General features: G+C 43.1%; 1 protein-coding gene across 1 annotated transcript in view; it reads right to left on the bottom strand.

The window, feature by feature from the left end:
- Kif26b (kinesin family member 26B) overlaps positions 1 to 16,916 on the bottom strand; it is a 333,340-nt gene that overhangs the window by 267,251 nt on the left and 49,173 nt on the right. Inside the window, exon 7 of the mRNA XM_033761959.1 lies at positions 15,385 to 15,921. Coding sequence (XP_033617850.1) covers positions 15,385 to 15,921 — 537 coding nt within the window. The remainder of the gene's footprint in view (positions 1 to 15,384; positions 15,922 to 16,916) is intronic.

Genomic DNA, 16,916 nt, shown 5'->3' with positions numbered 1-16,916 from the left:
AAAGGAATAGCCTCACAGACCTATCCAGTGTGTCCGGAACACAGGAATGCTGCTTCCCACAGCTAATGATTGGCAAGATGAGATGGTACAAGGCAGATGGCACCAGGCCCAGAACACCTGGGCTCCAGAACTAACTTCATAACCTTCTCTCGCCACCAAGGCTCATCTGGGCCCAGCTGCTGCACACAACAAAGCCTGGCCTCTACCCAGACTCTCAGCCATGTCTGTCTCAAATTAAGGGTGCTACAATGTAAAAGTACTCTAAAGAGTTTAAATGCAATAATGTGCATTCAGTAGAAAAAATATACATATATATGTCGTCTCCTTATAAAGTATGTAATGACTCAATAGTGCAATTAAGATATACCAATTAACTCCCAAGGCTACATTGACTCATTCTCCACTCAATGTATTAGTTACAGGCTAAACGCTATTTAGAAGAGGTGGAAAGGTTTGCAATGCTTAAACAAGTGATTTTTTTTTAAGTACTCTATTTTAGCTTCTATTTTCTTTTCTGAAAAATCTTTTGTATAAGTTGCTAATAAATTATAGAACTAACTGATTTTCATTGAAAGTCTTTTCATTGCCTTAGCCCACCTGTTCTCAGAGATACAAATAAACTGATACAATTCACATTATGGGGATAGGATGAGGGGAAAAGAATGAACAATTCACGGGCTAGATCATTAGGTCTTAGAGGTATCGTTAAATTACTGTGTAGTTTAATGTAAAAAAAGACAAAAAAGGACATGTGTAAAAGGGACATGAGGAGGCTGATGACTAAAGAGTAGATAACTAAATGTGAACGATTAATAGTTCATTGTTCTTGAATAGTTCAAGTCAGAAAAAAAACAGATCCCTCAAACCAAGTGGATCACTAGGTTTATTGTATTCATCAGTTCTGTTGCTGGGATAAAATAACCAACACCCACGACTTACAGGGTAGCGGTCTAATGGCTTACAGTTTTGAGATGTCAGTCCATGGTCACTGGCTCTAAGGCAGGAATGGCATGACGGCAGAGCATGGTGGAGGAAAGGTGCTTGACCCATGGCAACCAGGAGGCTGAGAGAGCAAGGAGGAGTCGGGACAAGAATACGCCCTTCCAGGTCACACCCCAGGGCCTTGGCTCCTCTGACTAGGCCCCCACCTCCAAACATAAGACTTTTGGGGAACGTCGTAGATCTAACCGTAACACTCCTATTATTATTAACATGTAGAAATAGGATCTACCAGTCTTTTTTGGGAGGGGTTCACCTCTCATGATTATTTTTCTGTTCTTTTTTTTTTTTTTTTCCTCTCATTGAGTTTATTGGTACATTTTAGGTATACAGTACAGTTACATTCATTACTGGGATCTTGTACCTTTACATGACAGGTCTTGGTTCTCATTTTTTCCCCTTAGCCCTGCAATCTTTTTAATTCCAATAGATCACTAAGTAAATGCTCAAGTAAACATTCACTGACTAAACTTTTAAGAAGAAAGGTATACCTGTTTTGCACAGGTGGTGTCTATGTGTGAGCATATTAACTGACACCTAAGTTTCTTTATCTTTCTGATTAGAATAATTACCTACTTACTTCCTAGGATTGCTATTAATTTCATTTAGTTAATACACACAAAGCATTCAGCACAATATAAGGCATACAGTAAGCACACAAGTATTAGTTGTAAGTATTATTACTATGACACTAAATAATATCCAGAGGGCTCTCAGTGTTGAGAGACAGTGAACTTGGTAACTCTGGAGAAAAATAAAAATCTAGTAAGAGTGTGAAATGATAAATGCTCTGAAATGTCCACTTATAGGCTGACAAAGCCAAGAGCAGAATGAGACCTCCCCAATTTTTTTTTCCTTGCACTCGGAAAAACTCCCTGAGGTCAGAATGCAAGTAGTAGAAGTGAGAAGGGAATTAAGATTTTAGTGCTCTGCACGCTCTTTATTGTCTCCACAATCCTTCTAAAGGGAAAGTCTTTCAAGGGCTGAAACACTTTGCAAGTTTTAACTATTCGGCTGCACATTCAGGAACAAGCCAACAGATAACGTCCTCAGCTAAGAGGGAATTCACAACCTGTTTCCCAGAATGTAGATTCTGAGCAACCCTTATTACAGGACAGCACCTCTTACCTTACTTTCTTCATACAACATTAATGACTGCCATTCATCATTTCTGCTTATTATTTGTGCACACACAGCATTTTCACTTCCTTGCTACCAATCCCTCTCTTACCTCCTAATGAACTCAACAAAGTGGTCGCTGCTTCTAAACCGCCGATTTTGTAAACTGTAAAAAAGCACTGGTTTTCCTGACCAGAGTATCTGGAGAGAACGGGCCACTTACCTTAATAGCAACAGCTAATCCCCCAAACCACCTGCACTCTGTAAAAAAAGGTTATTTAGATGAAAAAGTGGAAAACAAAAAACTTGTCTTCCACAAAAACTCTAGCACACAGTTTCAGTAGCCTTTGAAGTGGGCTAAGAGGAAATCTCCAAGCCTCAGACTAGGCCCGGCAGAAAGCCTATGTTCAAGACATGAATCACAAGGCCACCGCTAAAAATGGACCTCAAGGATGTTCAGATATGAGGGACACTTCAATTTTCTGAATTCATTGGTTCCACTGCTATTTCTCAGGGGTATGCTAACTGCTTCCAGTACGTCTGCCTCGCTTCTAAATGTGCTGTTTGGTCGTGAGAAGGCAGGCAGACTGGATCTGCAAGTGGTCTGCTCAGATTGATTTTGTAGAACTTCTCAGAGTAAGACTGCATCTTTCTAGTCATAAACAGATGTAGGTATAAAGACATGGACATACACAGTTTATTTAAGGCTAGCACTACAACAGTGTAAAGAACTAAAAACTTATTTTAGAGTGATGAACTTAATCTTCACAACAATCTTAGGAGATAGATGCAATTATCTTCACTCTATAGAAGAGGAGATTGAGGCTTTGATCAAACAATTAGCCAAACAGTACTCGACTTACAAAAGATCAAGGAGCAAATGAAAAGATCAACATCGTTAATGACTGGGAAAATGTAAATAAAACCACCATGAGACAACACCTTGTACCCAGTAAGAAGGCTATTATTTTAAAAAGAAGAAAATAGAAAATACAAAGGGTGGGAGAGGATGTAGAGAAAATGGAGCCCTTATGTACAACTGATGGGAACTGCAGCCACTATGGAAAACAGTGTGGCAGTTTCTCAGCAAGTTGCAAACAGCATCAATTACCACACGATCCGGTAACTCCACTTCTGGGTATAGATCTAGAACTGAAACAAGGGTCTCAAAGAAATATTTGTACACTCGTGTTCACAGCAGCGTCATACACAAGAGCCAAGAGAAGCATCTACTGGCGCATGAATGGAAAGACAAATGTGGTTGGTGCGTACAACAGAATCTTCTTTAGGCTTAAAAGGAAAGGGAATTCTGACACAGGCGAGAACATGGGTGAACTCAGGACATTATACTAAAGTGAGACGAGCCAATCATGCAAGGATAAACACCGCGTGAAGCCACTGACGTGATACTCCTAGAGCAGTCAAATTCCCAGCGCCAGAGTAGAATGGTAGTTGCCAGGGGCTGGGGACAGGTGAGATCTGGGAGTTGGTGTTTAACGGGTCCAGAGTTTCTGTCAGGAAGCTGAAAAGAGTACTGGAGATGGATGGTGTGATAGTTGTACAGCAGTGCAACTGTACTTAATGCCAGTGAACTACACATTTTCAAATGGCTGCTGTGATAGATTTTGTTATGTATGTTACCACAGCTAACACAACAAAGACTATTCAGCTAACACACAGGTGAACGAGATCTTTTCCAAAGGCTATTGTGACAGGAACTGAATTGAAACATATACCACTCTTTTAAATAAAAACCGTATTATTGATGAGGAAATGGCCCTGTTTCCTTCTATTCTTCCTAGGAAATTAAAACACTGCATGATAAGGTTCTATTGGGCCTGGGAGTCTATCTCCTCAGTAAGCTAAAGGACACCCACTAGATGGCAGCAGTGCTCATATGGCTTTGGCTTCTTGTGGGCCCATCTTTGTCTCAAGCTTTATTGCCCCCACCCCAGCCTCCCCATTCCCAAAGAGGAGATGTAACACAGCATTTACTCTACACTCCTAATACAACAGGAAACCGGACCTGGAAACCCTAGTTAGACAAAGGGCCCCGCAGAATTCTATTAGCAGTGTGCGCTGTGGGCGGCTCTGCAGGAAGATTATAAAGCTGTATATTTGAGTGGCCTGAGGAGCTGGCCTCCTTCCCTCAGGAGATCTGAGGGCACAGAGGCAGGGGCACAGGAGGCCTGTGTTCAAGCTCTGTCTCCTCCGCTATGTCCTAGCTGCGCGACCTTGGGCAGGTCACCTGACACGTCTGGGCCTGGGTTTTGTCATCTGTAACACATAAGGGCGTGTGTTGCTTCCTGCGATCTGTTTGCCGTAACTAAAAGGGAGTATGTGAGCAAGCTAATGGTTTTGATCTTCCCACCGATAGCGCCCCTCGTAGTCGAGATGGAAACCAGCCTCACTAAAGCGATGGAAGCTGTCAGATTTGCTCGGATTAGTCACGTAATTAGAAAACTCCTGGTCACAGCCTTGAACATAGACCAGACACTGTTGTTTGCTTTTCATGTGGCACCTTTTCCTCATTCCCCGGCTCTCAGATAAGCTACTGAGCAAAATGTTAACTCTTTGAGGCCACCGGTACAGAAGTGAGGCACTAAGCAGTCTCTAGAGATCCCCATTGGTGACTAATATGCTTCCTAAACACCTAAACTACTCCCTGGGAGTGACTTAGGGCTATGAAATATATGACTCATTAACTAATCCTCACAAATACCTCTATAAGATAGAAACATGCTAATTTGTCATGCTAAAGACCATTAGTACAGTAAAACCTCAATTTGAAATGAATTCGATATATGTCTAGGGTGGGACAGGGTACAGAGATCAATTTTTTCAATTTATTGAAAAACTTTAAATTATGTAATAATGTTGAAATATTTGTTTTACAAACATATAAATGAGGGGGTCGGGGATTTAGCTCAGCAGTTCGGTGGCCTGCCTTGCAAGCGCAAGGACCCGAGTTCAATCCCCGGTACCAATAAATAAATAAATAAATTATTAAGAAAGCAAACATATTAAAATTATAATTTCCCTGAGTGTATCAATTAGGAGAGCAGGAATGAAAGGTCTCCGTACTCTGTTTCAAAATGTTCCTAACAAAGAATCATGAACTAGATCAGTATTCCTTAACAGTTCAAGTTAACCCCAAAATAATAAGACTTCAATATTTTGGATTATTTTAAAATATGCCTTCTCCATACTTCTGTAGAATTTTAAATGATATGAGTCTACATATCGTTCTACCTCCTCCCTGAAAAAGGCCCCCAACTGTGGGATAAAATTGGGCAATGGAGCTTTCAGTATTTTATCAATGTATTCACTACTAGTAGAATGAGATAACTTCAATTTAAAATAGGACATTCTCATGTAAGACATGATGTACATATGAAAAGCTGACTCCTAAATACACGAAGGGGGCTAGGGTTTTCTGAGGTACTATTTCATGAGCCGGATATTAATTTTATGGCTTTAGTATTGGGTCTTCCTCTAGCACTCGTCCTTTCATTGGAAAAGGGCCCTGATTCCATTTAACTTGCCATGTGAGCTTGGCTTGGCTAAACAAAGCCAGAGCTCTAGTTTCAACCAACATAATCCAGGTGTTAGCATGCGCCAGCACAGACCTAAGTATTCAATACACATTATTTCTTATCACCCCCATAACAACTCTAGAACTTTGCAAAAAAGAATCGTAGAGCCCCAAGAACTAGGAAGCCTGAGAAAGGTCATACAGTGCAGAGGGTGCTGGGTTTTTGCTTCTGGTTACATGAATGACAAATCTAGTCTGGCCCCAACTTCTAGTTCCTCACTGCTTGAGCCTTGGATCAAATCAACAATAAGTAGCAGCCCCAGACTTTCTGAAAAATCTGTTTATTTTGTCATTGCAGAGAGACAAGCACTTGCTGATATTCCCCCTTCACTGCCTGCTGTGGATAGTTGATAAACCTAAGTTCTTTTGCTCAGTACTATGACAAGTAAACATTTTGCCTGAGGAAATGAGGATGGGAGGATGGCTGAATGAGGAGGGGATGAAGTAAGCCATCTAAAAACAAAGGTAACTGTGAAAACATGTCTGCAACGGGAGAATCTTCTCCCTGTCCAATTTCACCCCGCTAGTACAGCCATTCTCAGCTCTGCCTCCACTCCAGCCTGGTCTGGCAGAGGGCAGACAAAGTGAATTAACTCTTATGTTTGGGTCTTGCTGGGTGCATTCCTGACACCTCTCACCACCTACCCTACCCACCTACAAATGGGGAATCAACTAAAATATAGCAGTTAAGGGGTACAGGATAACCTCCATGCTTCCTGTCCCCTTTCTGGAACCTACAAGTATTTCTAAAAAAGACAAAATTACAAATCATTCCATTGAATGAACCCAAATTGTCATTTTGATTGATAGAAATAGTTTCCTCTCATCCTCATCAGATTAGAGTCTCAAATTCATCTTCTCCGGGTAGGGTTCTAGGAAATGCTGATCACATTTATACCTTGGATGTGAAGACTTAAATGACTTAAAAGATATTTTATAAGTTCAGAAGAGGAGATTGTTAGTCCATAAAAAATGTATCCAAACTGATCGATCAGCCTTGTCTAGGTATTTCATCTTGGGTTATTCTCCTCTGGCTCAGTGTATGCAGATACGCCACATTCTTCCCTCTCTGGTCAATTTTTAGAATCTTTCCATTTGTTCCCTTTATTCCTCTCCAACCAAAGAACATGGATGCAAATCCAGGTGCAGGCACCTGTGCTTGCTCCTTTGGAAGTGGTTCAGCAAGGACGGAGCCCACATGTACCTCACCTCTACACCTCACCTTCATTTTTCATCTGTCTGTCTATTGTGGATTGAATAATTTGCGAAAAACTCATGTCCTCTCAGAATCTCAGAATGCAAGCATAATTAGTTAAGGATTAAAATGAGATCACACTGGATTAGAGTGGGCTCTAAACCTAATGACTTGTGTCTGTGTGTTACAAAGGAGGAAACATGAGGCAGAAATTCTAGTGAGGTTCCACAAACCAAGGACTGCCTGGTACCACCAGAAGCTGGAAGGAAGAGCTCTTCTCTAGCACAGTCTGAAGGACAATGGCCCTGCTGACTGATTTTAGACTTTTTGGTACCGGGGATCGAACTCGAGTCTTTGTGCTTGCAAGGCAAGTGCTGGAACCACTGAGCTAAATCCCCAGGCTGACAGAATCCATTTTTGTTATTGAATCTGTGGTAATTTGTTATGGCAGCCCTGGGACACAGATACACCATCTATTTTTCTCTCTTTGTCTCTCTGATGCTCCTGGCCCATCTATTTGGATCTGGAATCTCCCTCAAGGGCCCATAGGCTTCGGAAGTAGTAGAACTTTAAAGAGGAAGTTGGGTCTTTGCGGGTGTAGCTTTCCTGGAAATTTGGAGCCCAGCTCCTTCCTCTTTCTCACCACAGTGAGGTGAAGTTTACTCCACCACATGCTCCTATTGTGGCTTCACTACAGGCCCACAGGCAACAGGCCAAGTGACCACATAGGTGGAAATCTCTGAAACCGTGAGCCAAAACAAACCTCTCCTGCTTATAGGTTGACTAACTCAGTCATTTCATCACAGTGGCAGAAAGCTGACTAACACACTGTCTGTCTAGTATTCCCTTACAGGTACTTAATACACCAATGTCAGATAAATTATTTCTGAAGACTCTGGTTTTTGACCTTGACAATTCAAACCAAGACCTGGGTTCCCCCTGCGGATATTCTCATTTCATTGTTCTAGGGTGTGCCTTAAGCAGTGAGAGTTTTTCAAATTCTCCCAAGTGGTTCTAGTGCATAGTCAAAACTGAGAACTCCTTCTTTGAAGGAGATCTTTTCATTCCCCTGCTCCATAATCTCCAACCATTGTCGTCAGCCTACTAATTGAAAAAGTTATACCAAGCAACACTTCATTCTGCTCTACAGTTTTCAAACTGCTTTCAAATATACTCGATCCTCAAGATACCAGATGAGTTCTATCCCTGGTACAAAAACAAACAAACAAAAAACAAACAGATGAGGTAAGAATTATTACTTGGACAGTTCTGTGAAACCCCATTCTATGGGGCCAGCCTCTCACAACTGGCTTCCTTTCGTGTGTATTTCTGTCAAGCCTCTCCATCCCCCAGCTTGGAGTGATTTCTGCAGTTTCAACACTATGAGAGACTTACATAATGGTAATTACTAGCTACCAACGGAGAGTGGCTGTGGTGTGCTTGTTATTATGATTCTATAACAATAGGGAAATCTGAGACAATTGAAAACCAATGGTGCAGTATGAGTAACCTCTCATTCTGTAGAGGCATCCAAATGAAATAATCTGACTTGCTAATGTGCTGGCGATCCATTGGGTGATGTAGTTTGTTGTGTGGGATGAAAAGCCCACATTCTTTGCCATGCTGCACAATTCTGTGGCAACTCCTCAGCGTGTACACCTCATCTCACCTCTCTTTACCAGACTTTTCTTAGATGCTTAAAGGTGGCTGGTGCCTACAGATGCTAAAGCAAAAACAGAGCCCAAAGTACCCACAAATGCACTATTTTAAAGTTCTGGAGGACAGAAGTCTAGGGCGGGTTTCCAGATCTGTTCCCTTCTGGAGGCTGAAGGGTTCAGTTTGATTCTTTGCTCCATCCGGATTCTAGGACCTTCTCTTACTCCTTTCCTACATCCCCTTCTTCCATCAACAAAGCCAGCAGTGCAGCAATGCTTCTGCCTCCCTCTCAAAAGAAATCTGCTGACTACACTGGACCCACCCAATAACCCCAGATGATGTCTACACCTCACATTCTTTATGTAATCACATCTGCAAAGTCTCTTCTACTAGGCAACATGACGCACCCACAGATTATGGGGGTGAAGACATGGATATCTTTATGGGGTCCTTGTTTAGTTCGCTATACCACATACATGGCCAGATTGAAAAAATTTTTAAATCTCTGCATGAAGTCTGGTGTTTCCTTCAGACCACCGCCCACCCAGTGCATCAGAGATGACTGTCCTTTTGGAGTTTCCCCCTGAACACCACATCCTTGAGAAATGCTCTGCTCATGAGTGAATGGTTCCTTTTCCTGTGTTCACGGATTGTCCAAAAGCATAAAGGTAAAGTTCCAATATCTCCTTGGCCACCCTTTAAGAAGAGGAAAATAAAACCAAGGTCTTAAAACTCTTCAGTATCATAATTATCTGTGACATTTTACACTACTGCTCTGGCTGGCCAGAGGAAGCGGCAACGGAACCAGGGCTGGTTGCATATTTCAAGGACAAGTGGCTGAGCCCTGGAGAGCAGCAAAGAGTATAAATGAGAATCCTCCACTCCTGACGTGCTGCATATAGGAAATCGTGCACCTTCTTGAAAAGTGGCCAACCAGAAGCTCATCCCCCAGATATCAGCTGCACTAAAATGTATGCTTCTGCTTTCTACAGATGCCCATAATCAAAGCCTCTGGGTACAAAAGGACTTGGGGGGCAACACAAGGTCTTATCTTCCTCCAAAGGGCATTTTCCCCCTACAGAGTGCCAGCAGCAAGTTCCCCAAAGGTGCTGATCTCTGAGGAGCAAGTTCTAGGTCCTGCAGATTAGCAACTCTTGAGATGTTTTGAAGGTGCGTCTGCTTTTGCATATCTCTGTGACTACCAAAGACTATGATTAACAGACACAATCATATCTAAAGAGGTAATAGGGCAATCCTGTAAGGCAGTCAACCAGAGTTCAGCTAGCATTATCTCTCACCAAGATTCCAATGGGTGTTCTTTTAAGAAAGCAGCATAATTTTTACTGGAGACATTTTTCCTTCAACTCGAGGAATACACACTGAATACAGCCATACCTCTGCACTCAATAGCTTTGAAACTCATCAGATTTGGTATTCAGCTTATTCTGCTGTGAAAATGTTGTCCTAATCCTTATTGTTTGTTTGATACGCCACATGCAAGCTAGAACTTGTTGGTGTACCTTGCCTTGTGACTTGATAGCCTTTCCAATCAAAACACATTGGTGCTCGTTGTTTTCGGTACTAATCTTGCAGCCTGGACCCCATCGGCTGAGTTCCATGGTGCTTCTGTACCTTCATCACATCAATATTGACCCATTATGGAGTTATTACTTACATATCCTCTAACATTATCTTCTATTTTCTTTTCTTTTCTTTGAAGGAGGGTGCTGAGGATTAAAGCCAGGACCTCACACATGCTAAGCATGCATTCCAGCGCTGAGCTATAGCCCTAGCTTGAATTTGTTCAGCTCAATTTAATCAAAATCCTATGAAACAAATTTCTTTCTTTTCAGATGTTCCTGTATTGAGTGTGACATCAAAATGCCACCCAGATTCTCTTCACTGCATCCAAGGATTTACTGAGTATGATTAAGATACTTCAGGTTAAAGATCAGCCAAAAATCAAATAACTGGTTGTTTTCATCAAAAATCGTGGGATCTCTAGGTCATGTGACCTGATTTTTTTTTCCTCCTAAATCTAGGGCCAGTCATGGTAAATAATTTTAGTGCTTCCCTTAAATTTGAGCTTTCTCTGCTTTGCACATGTTATCTGTTGTCAGGGACATGGGTACAAAATAAATTCTTGTTCTCTAGGAATTTATAATCTAGCAAAAGAGATCAAACTATAATTCAGGACATTCTGAACCAAAGACACTTTAAATCTCTCAGCTTCACTTTTCTCCTCTGATAAGGACAGATTTGAAATAGATCATTCAGATCAGTATTCCTGCTTTATGGTTAATAAAATATTTTCACACTCTTAAAAAATTGTTTCCTACAATCACCTCATGAGGTAGAATTTCCAGATGCTAAGCTACTAAACTGCTGTTAACAGCTGGTAGAACCACAACTAGGACTCTGTCTCCAAATCTCTTACCATGGTGCAAAAGTGAGTAACTACCCTAAAAACTGTATTCTAGCACCAACAACCTAAGATTCCAAGCATTACATGCACAGTCGCTCCTGCAGTTGTTACTATAATGCGTGTAAATCAGGCTTCAGCAGCTGCCATTCAAAAAGAGGTAATTAATCTATGGATGATTATGAGGAATTAATCTAGATATGTCTTCTCTAAGTCAAAGTTCGTGTGGTCAAATGAAAATTTGAGAGGACTTTCTGATTTTTGTATGTATGCACAGACTGTACTGTCTCCAAGTTAACAGAAGATATTCTTTCTTTGAAAGGACTACTCCTATCCTCTTCTATGTTATCAATTTGCTGAGATATTTAATGAGAATTTTTCCTTGTGGTTTGCTCAATATTTGATGTACTCTCAGTGCCTCATGTTTTCTTACCTCTAGACAGAATCATATTTATCTGTGATCCTTACAAGTTCCTATTCTTTCTGGAGTTTCTTCAGAAATATGAAAGATAAATCAAAAAAAGAGCCAAGAATCTCCTTACTGGGCCCATGGGAGATTATTACACGGTGACAGGAGGCTTGAGCAATCTGAGGGACCCTTCTGCTGCCCATCATTTTCCCAGTCTCCCTGTTTTCATCCTCATGGCCTCAGTTCAGAAGGGCAAACTTCCTCTTCTCCCTCATCCCCACAGGCTCGGGTTCTGAGGTAAGGAGCAGCACTCTCAGTAGTGACCACACCTAGATGCCCCTGCCCAGGGAGCTTTGGCACTAATCCAGAGGAGATTTGTTCTGTGGGGAGGAAGGCAGGAGTGTGGGTGAGCAGGAAAAATGAGGTCAGCTTTCAGAGCAGTCAGCCGTCTCTGATGAGCTGGCTAGGACATGAACTGCACAATATTTACTGCAGGAAGACTGCAGGGAGATGTCTACGGTGGGAGACACTCAGTCTGGCCAGGGACACAGCCCCCAGCGCGGGGTAGCAGGATGACACCGTCACAACCCAGGGGATCCTGATTCAGAGCTAGGCCCCAAAGCTCTTTACCCCAGAAAGATTTCCTCTGGCTCTTGTAACTATTACTCAGGGAAAATGCATGAATTCATCTGTTCTGGAGTTGGAAAGAAGCAATGACATGAATTGGGGACAGTCTCAAATTGGCAGCTTATGCGAGTCATCTTTGCATCTGGCTTTAAGCCACATCAACCCATCCTTGCCTCTTAGGGCTGGATTCCCATCCCTTCTACACGCTCTCACCTCTGCATCCACCAGCCTGCCTTGCACGGGAAGGGCACCTGCCTGCTCCCTCCCTCACCGTGAGGCCTGCTTGACTGGACCTAGGTCTCTAGCCCAAGGCACCACCCCACCCAACTCTCTCACACTTGGTTAGAACTTTAAAACTACTTCTTGTAGAAGAAATTCGCTTTCATCTAAGATAGGAGAAGAGGAACAGAATTAGTGCAAACATAGAAGAAATGCACCACCATTCCTAATCTTCCTGACAAGCAGCATCCTCAGGATTTCTCCCTCTCATGTATCTTCACCGCACTTTGAATATTTTATAAAAGCACCGTTTCAAGTCCTTCTGCCTGCACTCACCAGCACTGGTGCAGAGTCCGAGTCTCTGCCTGGTCCCTGATACTCGTTCCAAGGCCCTTGGGGTGTGGCAGTGAAGTGTGAGTCTTCTGTGTAACAGGAGTATGGCTAGCACAACTATGGGATGTGCTGAAAAGACCATTTGGGTGGAAAAATGTCCAATTGACCATTTTATTCACACTCGCAAAAGCCTGAACTCTAACTGATGCGTGGTTATACAAATTAGGATACACGTAGAGAGTTCAGAATATTTTTAGAAATATACACAATGAGATGGGAAAATGTATCCAATTCAGAAGATGGAAAGCAGGACATAAAATTGAGACTAGTCACAATTTTACAAATTGTGAGTATATAAAATCTCAGGAGAAAATATATCCAAATATTACATAGTTTATTTTGGGGTGATGCAGACTTTTTAAGTCGTATTTAAGCTTTGTCATATAGTTTATTTTATAACAAACGGATCATTTTTTATAATTTTCAAAATAACATACAGGTATTTTTAAAATTATAAACAAAAAAGACTATCCTTCCACAATGCAAAAAAAAAAAATCCATATTCTATTCCTGTCCACTAGCAGGTTGGCTCTTGACCGTCTTTCTGAAGGCTCATGGGTTAAAGGCCTTGTCCCCAGAGTGGTACCACTGGGAGGGCATGGGGCCTTTGAAGGTATAGCCTGTCGGGCGGTCTTCAGGTCACTGAAGAGGGTGTCCCCTCGAGGAGGATTGTGGGACACTGGCCCCTTCCTCACTCTCATTTGCTCTGCCATAGGCTCCCATCAGTATGTGCTGCCTCACCACAGGCCCAAAACAATCATGGACTAAAACTCCCAACACTGGGAGCCGACACAAATCTTTCATCTCTATATTCTGGCCATCAGTTACTTCTCTTAGTGAGGGGAGGATGGCTAACGCACTCCCTTGGGCAGTTATTTTCAAGATTAAATGATAATGTGCCCCTTATTATATTTATATAAACCACATGGAAATTCCATCTGAGCAGTAAGTGGCAGCTCAGCTGCAGGATTCCTTTTCTTTGGTATGCCAGGCCCGAGAAGGAAAGGTGGGAAAGATGTTGACAGGAAACTGCTCAGCGGAACCTAGGAAATTTGGAAGCAGCTATTGCAGGGAAAGCTACTCTCCTGGGGTGTGGAGAGGACTGTCATTGGCTGTGTGGCTACCAGTCAAAACGGAATGTGTGTGTTGTATGTCAGTAAATGAGGAGCTCAGCACCCCAAAACCTTCCTAGGAGAACGATCGGTGCTTCCCATTTTCTTTCAAGGCAACAGGAGACACACTCTATATCCTCTGAAACACTCTAGAAAAGCCACCAGAAATTTTACCAGCCACATTTAACTCAGTTTATGTTCCCCTGTACCTTTGCTCCATGTAATAAACTTGTATTATCTATACATTAACTTGTTTTTTTTTTCTCCTGGCCACGAGGCCTGGTTGGCTTTTCAGCTTCCTCTGTAGGAAAGTGGGACCAGGACACAGGATTTTTGTCACTTAAATATGGATGGAAGTAAACTCCTTCCAGGCTAGGCTGGGCCCCAACCAAATCCCCTTGTGAGGTCCTCCATAGTTTATATTCCTCATTGCTCAGTTGATTTCAGAAGATCTCGTGCAGGACTCTGAGGGCCCCGGAAAAGAGTGACATATTTAATGGAAGAAATTTGAGTCCCCACATCACTGGAAGGCCACCCACCCTACGGTGGAGCACAGACAGGTGAGAAATCAAAGATTTTTAGGGTCATTTCTTACCCCAATTATCTCCCTAGACAAAGACACTCCACAGCCACGGTCACCTCTGTGCCCCAGGGACAATCATTACCCTCTGTTACTCCCCATACAAATGACACAGAGGACAAAGTCCAGCCTTCATCCGATAGAAAAGAAAAATCAGAACAATTCTTAAAAGTCCCCTGGCAAATTTAAGACCTGCTTTCTCATTTCTATGGGCAGATGTGAAGGTTTATAGTAATTTAAATTAGCAAAAAGGGAAAAACATTTTGGATTACCCAAGCCCAACAGGATGTATGAAAGTTTCATGTAGAAAACAGCTAAGGTCTGTCAAGGTAGGAGGGTTAGAAAAGGTGTCTACATTTTCTGGAAGCTTAGTGCTAATCCAGGTCACTGGTTCCTCATATATTTTATTCTTAGTGATGTCCAACCCTATCAACAGATTGCATTAAAACCATGATTTTAGCGACTCTTCCATATTCTTTAGTTCAAAATTATCTGACTCATTTGTCTTAATTTCTAAAATCTCTTTTAATAGGCACAACAATCTCTTATCATATATGAGCTACTAGACTATGTATCTTAGCTACATCACATTATTTTATTCTCACTACTGAGAATCTCATACGTTCATAATTGAGAGATTTGGACCTGAGGCTGGGCAAACCCTGTGTGTGAAGTCAAACTGCTGACAAGTGGACAGGCCTGGACCTCAGTCCAAGTGTTTCCAGGGCCTGCTCTGGAATCTCATGTTGCTAAATGCCAGATCGTGCAGTAGACCTGGTGGCCGTGACACACTTGGCATTGCCTGGACCAACAGGGTCTCTTAGGAAGAAAATGCTGCTTGAGCAGAGAGCAGGCAGGAGCAGAAGGTTTGGCAGGTGCAGCCTCAGAGCAGGCTGCTCTGGGCACATCACTCTGGTGACAGAGCTGTGTGGGTCCCAAGGAGCACCGGGGTCTGGGCTGGGGAGTTCCCGGGAGAAGAGTGGAGAAAGGAAGGGCTGTCTACTTCTCTTCTGTGAGTCTAGCCAACCCTGCTTCTCCTCGCTCATGGAAGTGCTTACCTGGTAGGGATACAGAGTGACCCCATTGGTCCTCGAAAGAGACCAGGTGCCATCCAGGTATTGGTGGGCTTGAATGGCCACTGCATTGGGAACGTTCCCATTGCTGGGACTGGTGGCCATCTGGAGGCTGACCTTGGGCTGGTGGGGAGGGGACCCACTCTTCTTTTCTGCCCCATTGCTGACTCCAAGGCTGCTGGGTTTGCTGCTGTGCTTGTTGACAAGGCCTGTGTAATTGGAGGTGGCGTAGGCAGCGGGCACAAAGGCCCAATCCCTGGGCTGCTGGAGCCCACCACTCACGTGCCGGGACCCTCCCAGGGTGGGCATGTTGGACAGCGGAGGGGGTGAGCCAGGTGAGGCATCATAGTGCTCACTGCCAGCCGCCTGCTCCAGCGTCAGCACCATCTGGATGGCTTCCTGCTTCAGCTGGTTCAGGTGCGTGGCACAAATGTCACAGCGGTTATCTCGGTCATTCCAGGCCTTTCGGATGGTGTTGGGGACCTGGAGTCTCTCGTGAATCACAGCTGAGAAAGCAGGGTCCTGGAGAAGACACAAGCAGAGAAAAGAGAGCCTGTAACTGAAGACTGGTCCATGCAATTCAGGTGTCAGGTTTATGAGTCCGGGCTCTGGATCTATCCAGAGGCTGATCACTTTGCACCCATAAGATAAGAGAAGCCAGACTGGCAGAAGAATCTCTATCATTTTCTATCACTGACAAATACACTTGAAAAATGTAAAAACTTTGTTGTGAAAACTTTAAAGAAGTTGCAGAACAAAACATGCTTTCTGACCAATCACACAAATAATATATCTGCTAAAGAATGAGAGCCAATCTAGACCCGTCCCAAGGATTCAATCAGAAGACACTAATTTCTGCCCAGGCCTGATGAGGGCTGAGAGCAATCGTGACCCACGCTTCGGGTCCCCAGCTCCTGTTTTCCATCAGAAGCTGGAAGCTGGAAATGGATGTAAGAGTTACTTGTGATGAGCAACAGAGATTCTGTTCTAAGAAACTCTTGGCCTCATCAGCGCTGTGTGCTAAGTCTCCCTGGAAGAAAAGCACACCTACGGTGTCTGGGGTCCAGCCTGCTCCAGAATCCCAGCAAACCTCCACAGATTAGTTTACATGCATCATTTACCCAACGGCAAACTGGCCACGTCTGCGTCCATGTGTTTTGTTCTCTGACCCATCACAATGGGCCAACTTACTTTCCCTCAAAACTTCACCTAAAACTGCTACTAAAAATCTCAGTGTGGGGTGCAGTGCTGTGAGTGCCAGTTATTCTGAAGGCTGAGGCAAGAAGATCACTTGAACCCAGGAGTTCAAGACCAGCCTAAGCAGCATTAGTGAGACTCTACCCCTCCCCCCAAAAAACCTTCTGTTCCAAGGCCAATATCTAAAAGAAATCAGAAAGTGGATTTAGGGGCCGGGATTTAGCTCAGTGGTGCCACCACCTGCCTAGCAAGGGCAAGGTCCTGAGTCCAATCCCCTCTACCAAAAAAAAAAAAAAAAAAAAATGGGGATAATGAGGATG

This window comes from Fukomys damarensis, unplaced genomic scaffold, assembly GCF_012274545.1.
Source record: "Fukomys damarensis isolate Sample0158 unplaced genomic scaffold, DMR_v1.0_HiC HiC_scaffold_11, whole genome shotgun sequence".
Taxonomy (NCBI): domain Eukaryota; kingdom Metazoa; phylum Chordata; class Mammalia; order Rodentia; family Bathyergidae; genus Fukomys; species Fukomys damarensis.
Note: the sequence above shows the minus strand (reverse complement) of the source record. Positions and strands in the feature narration are given on the sequence as shown.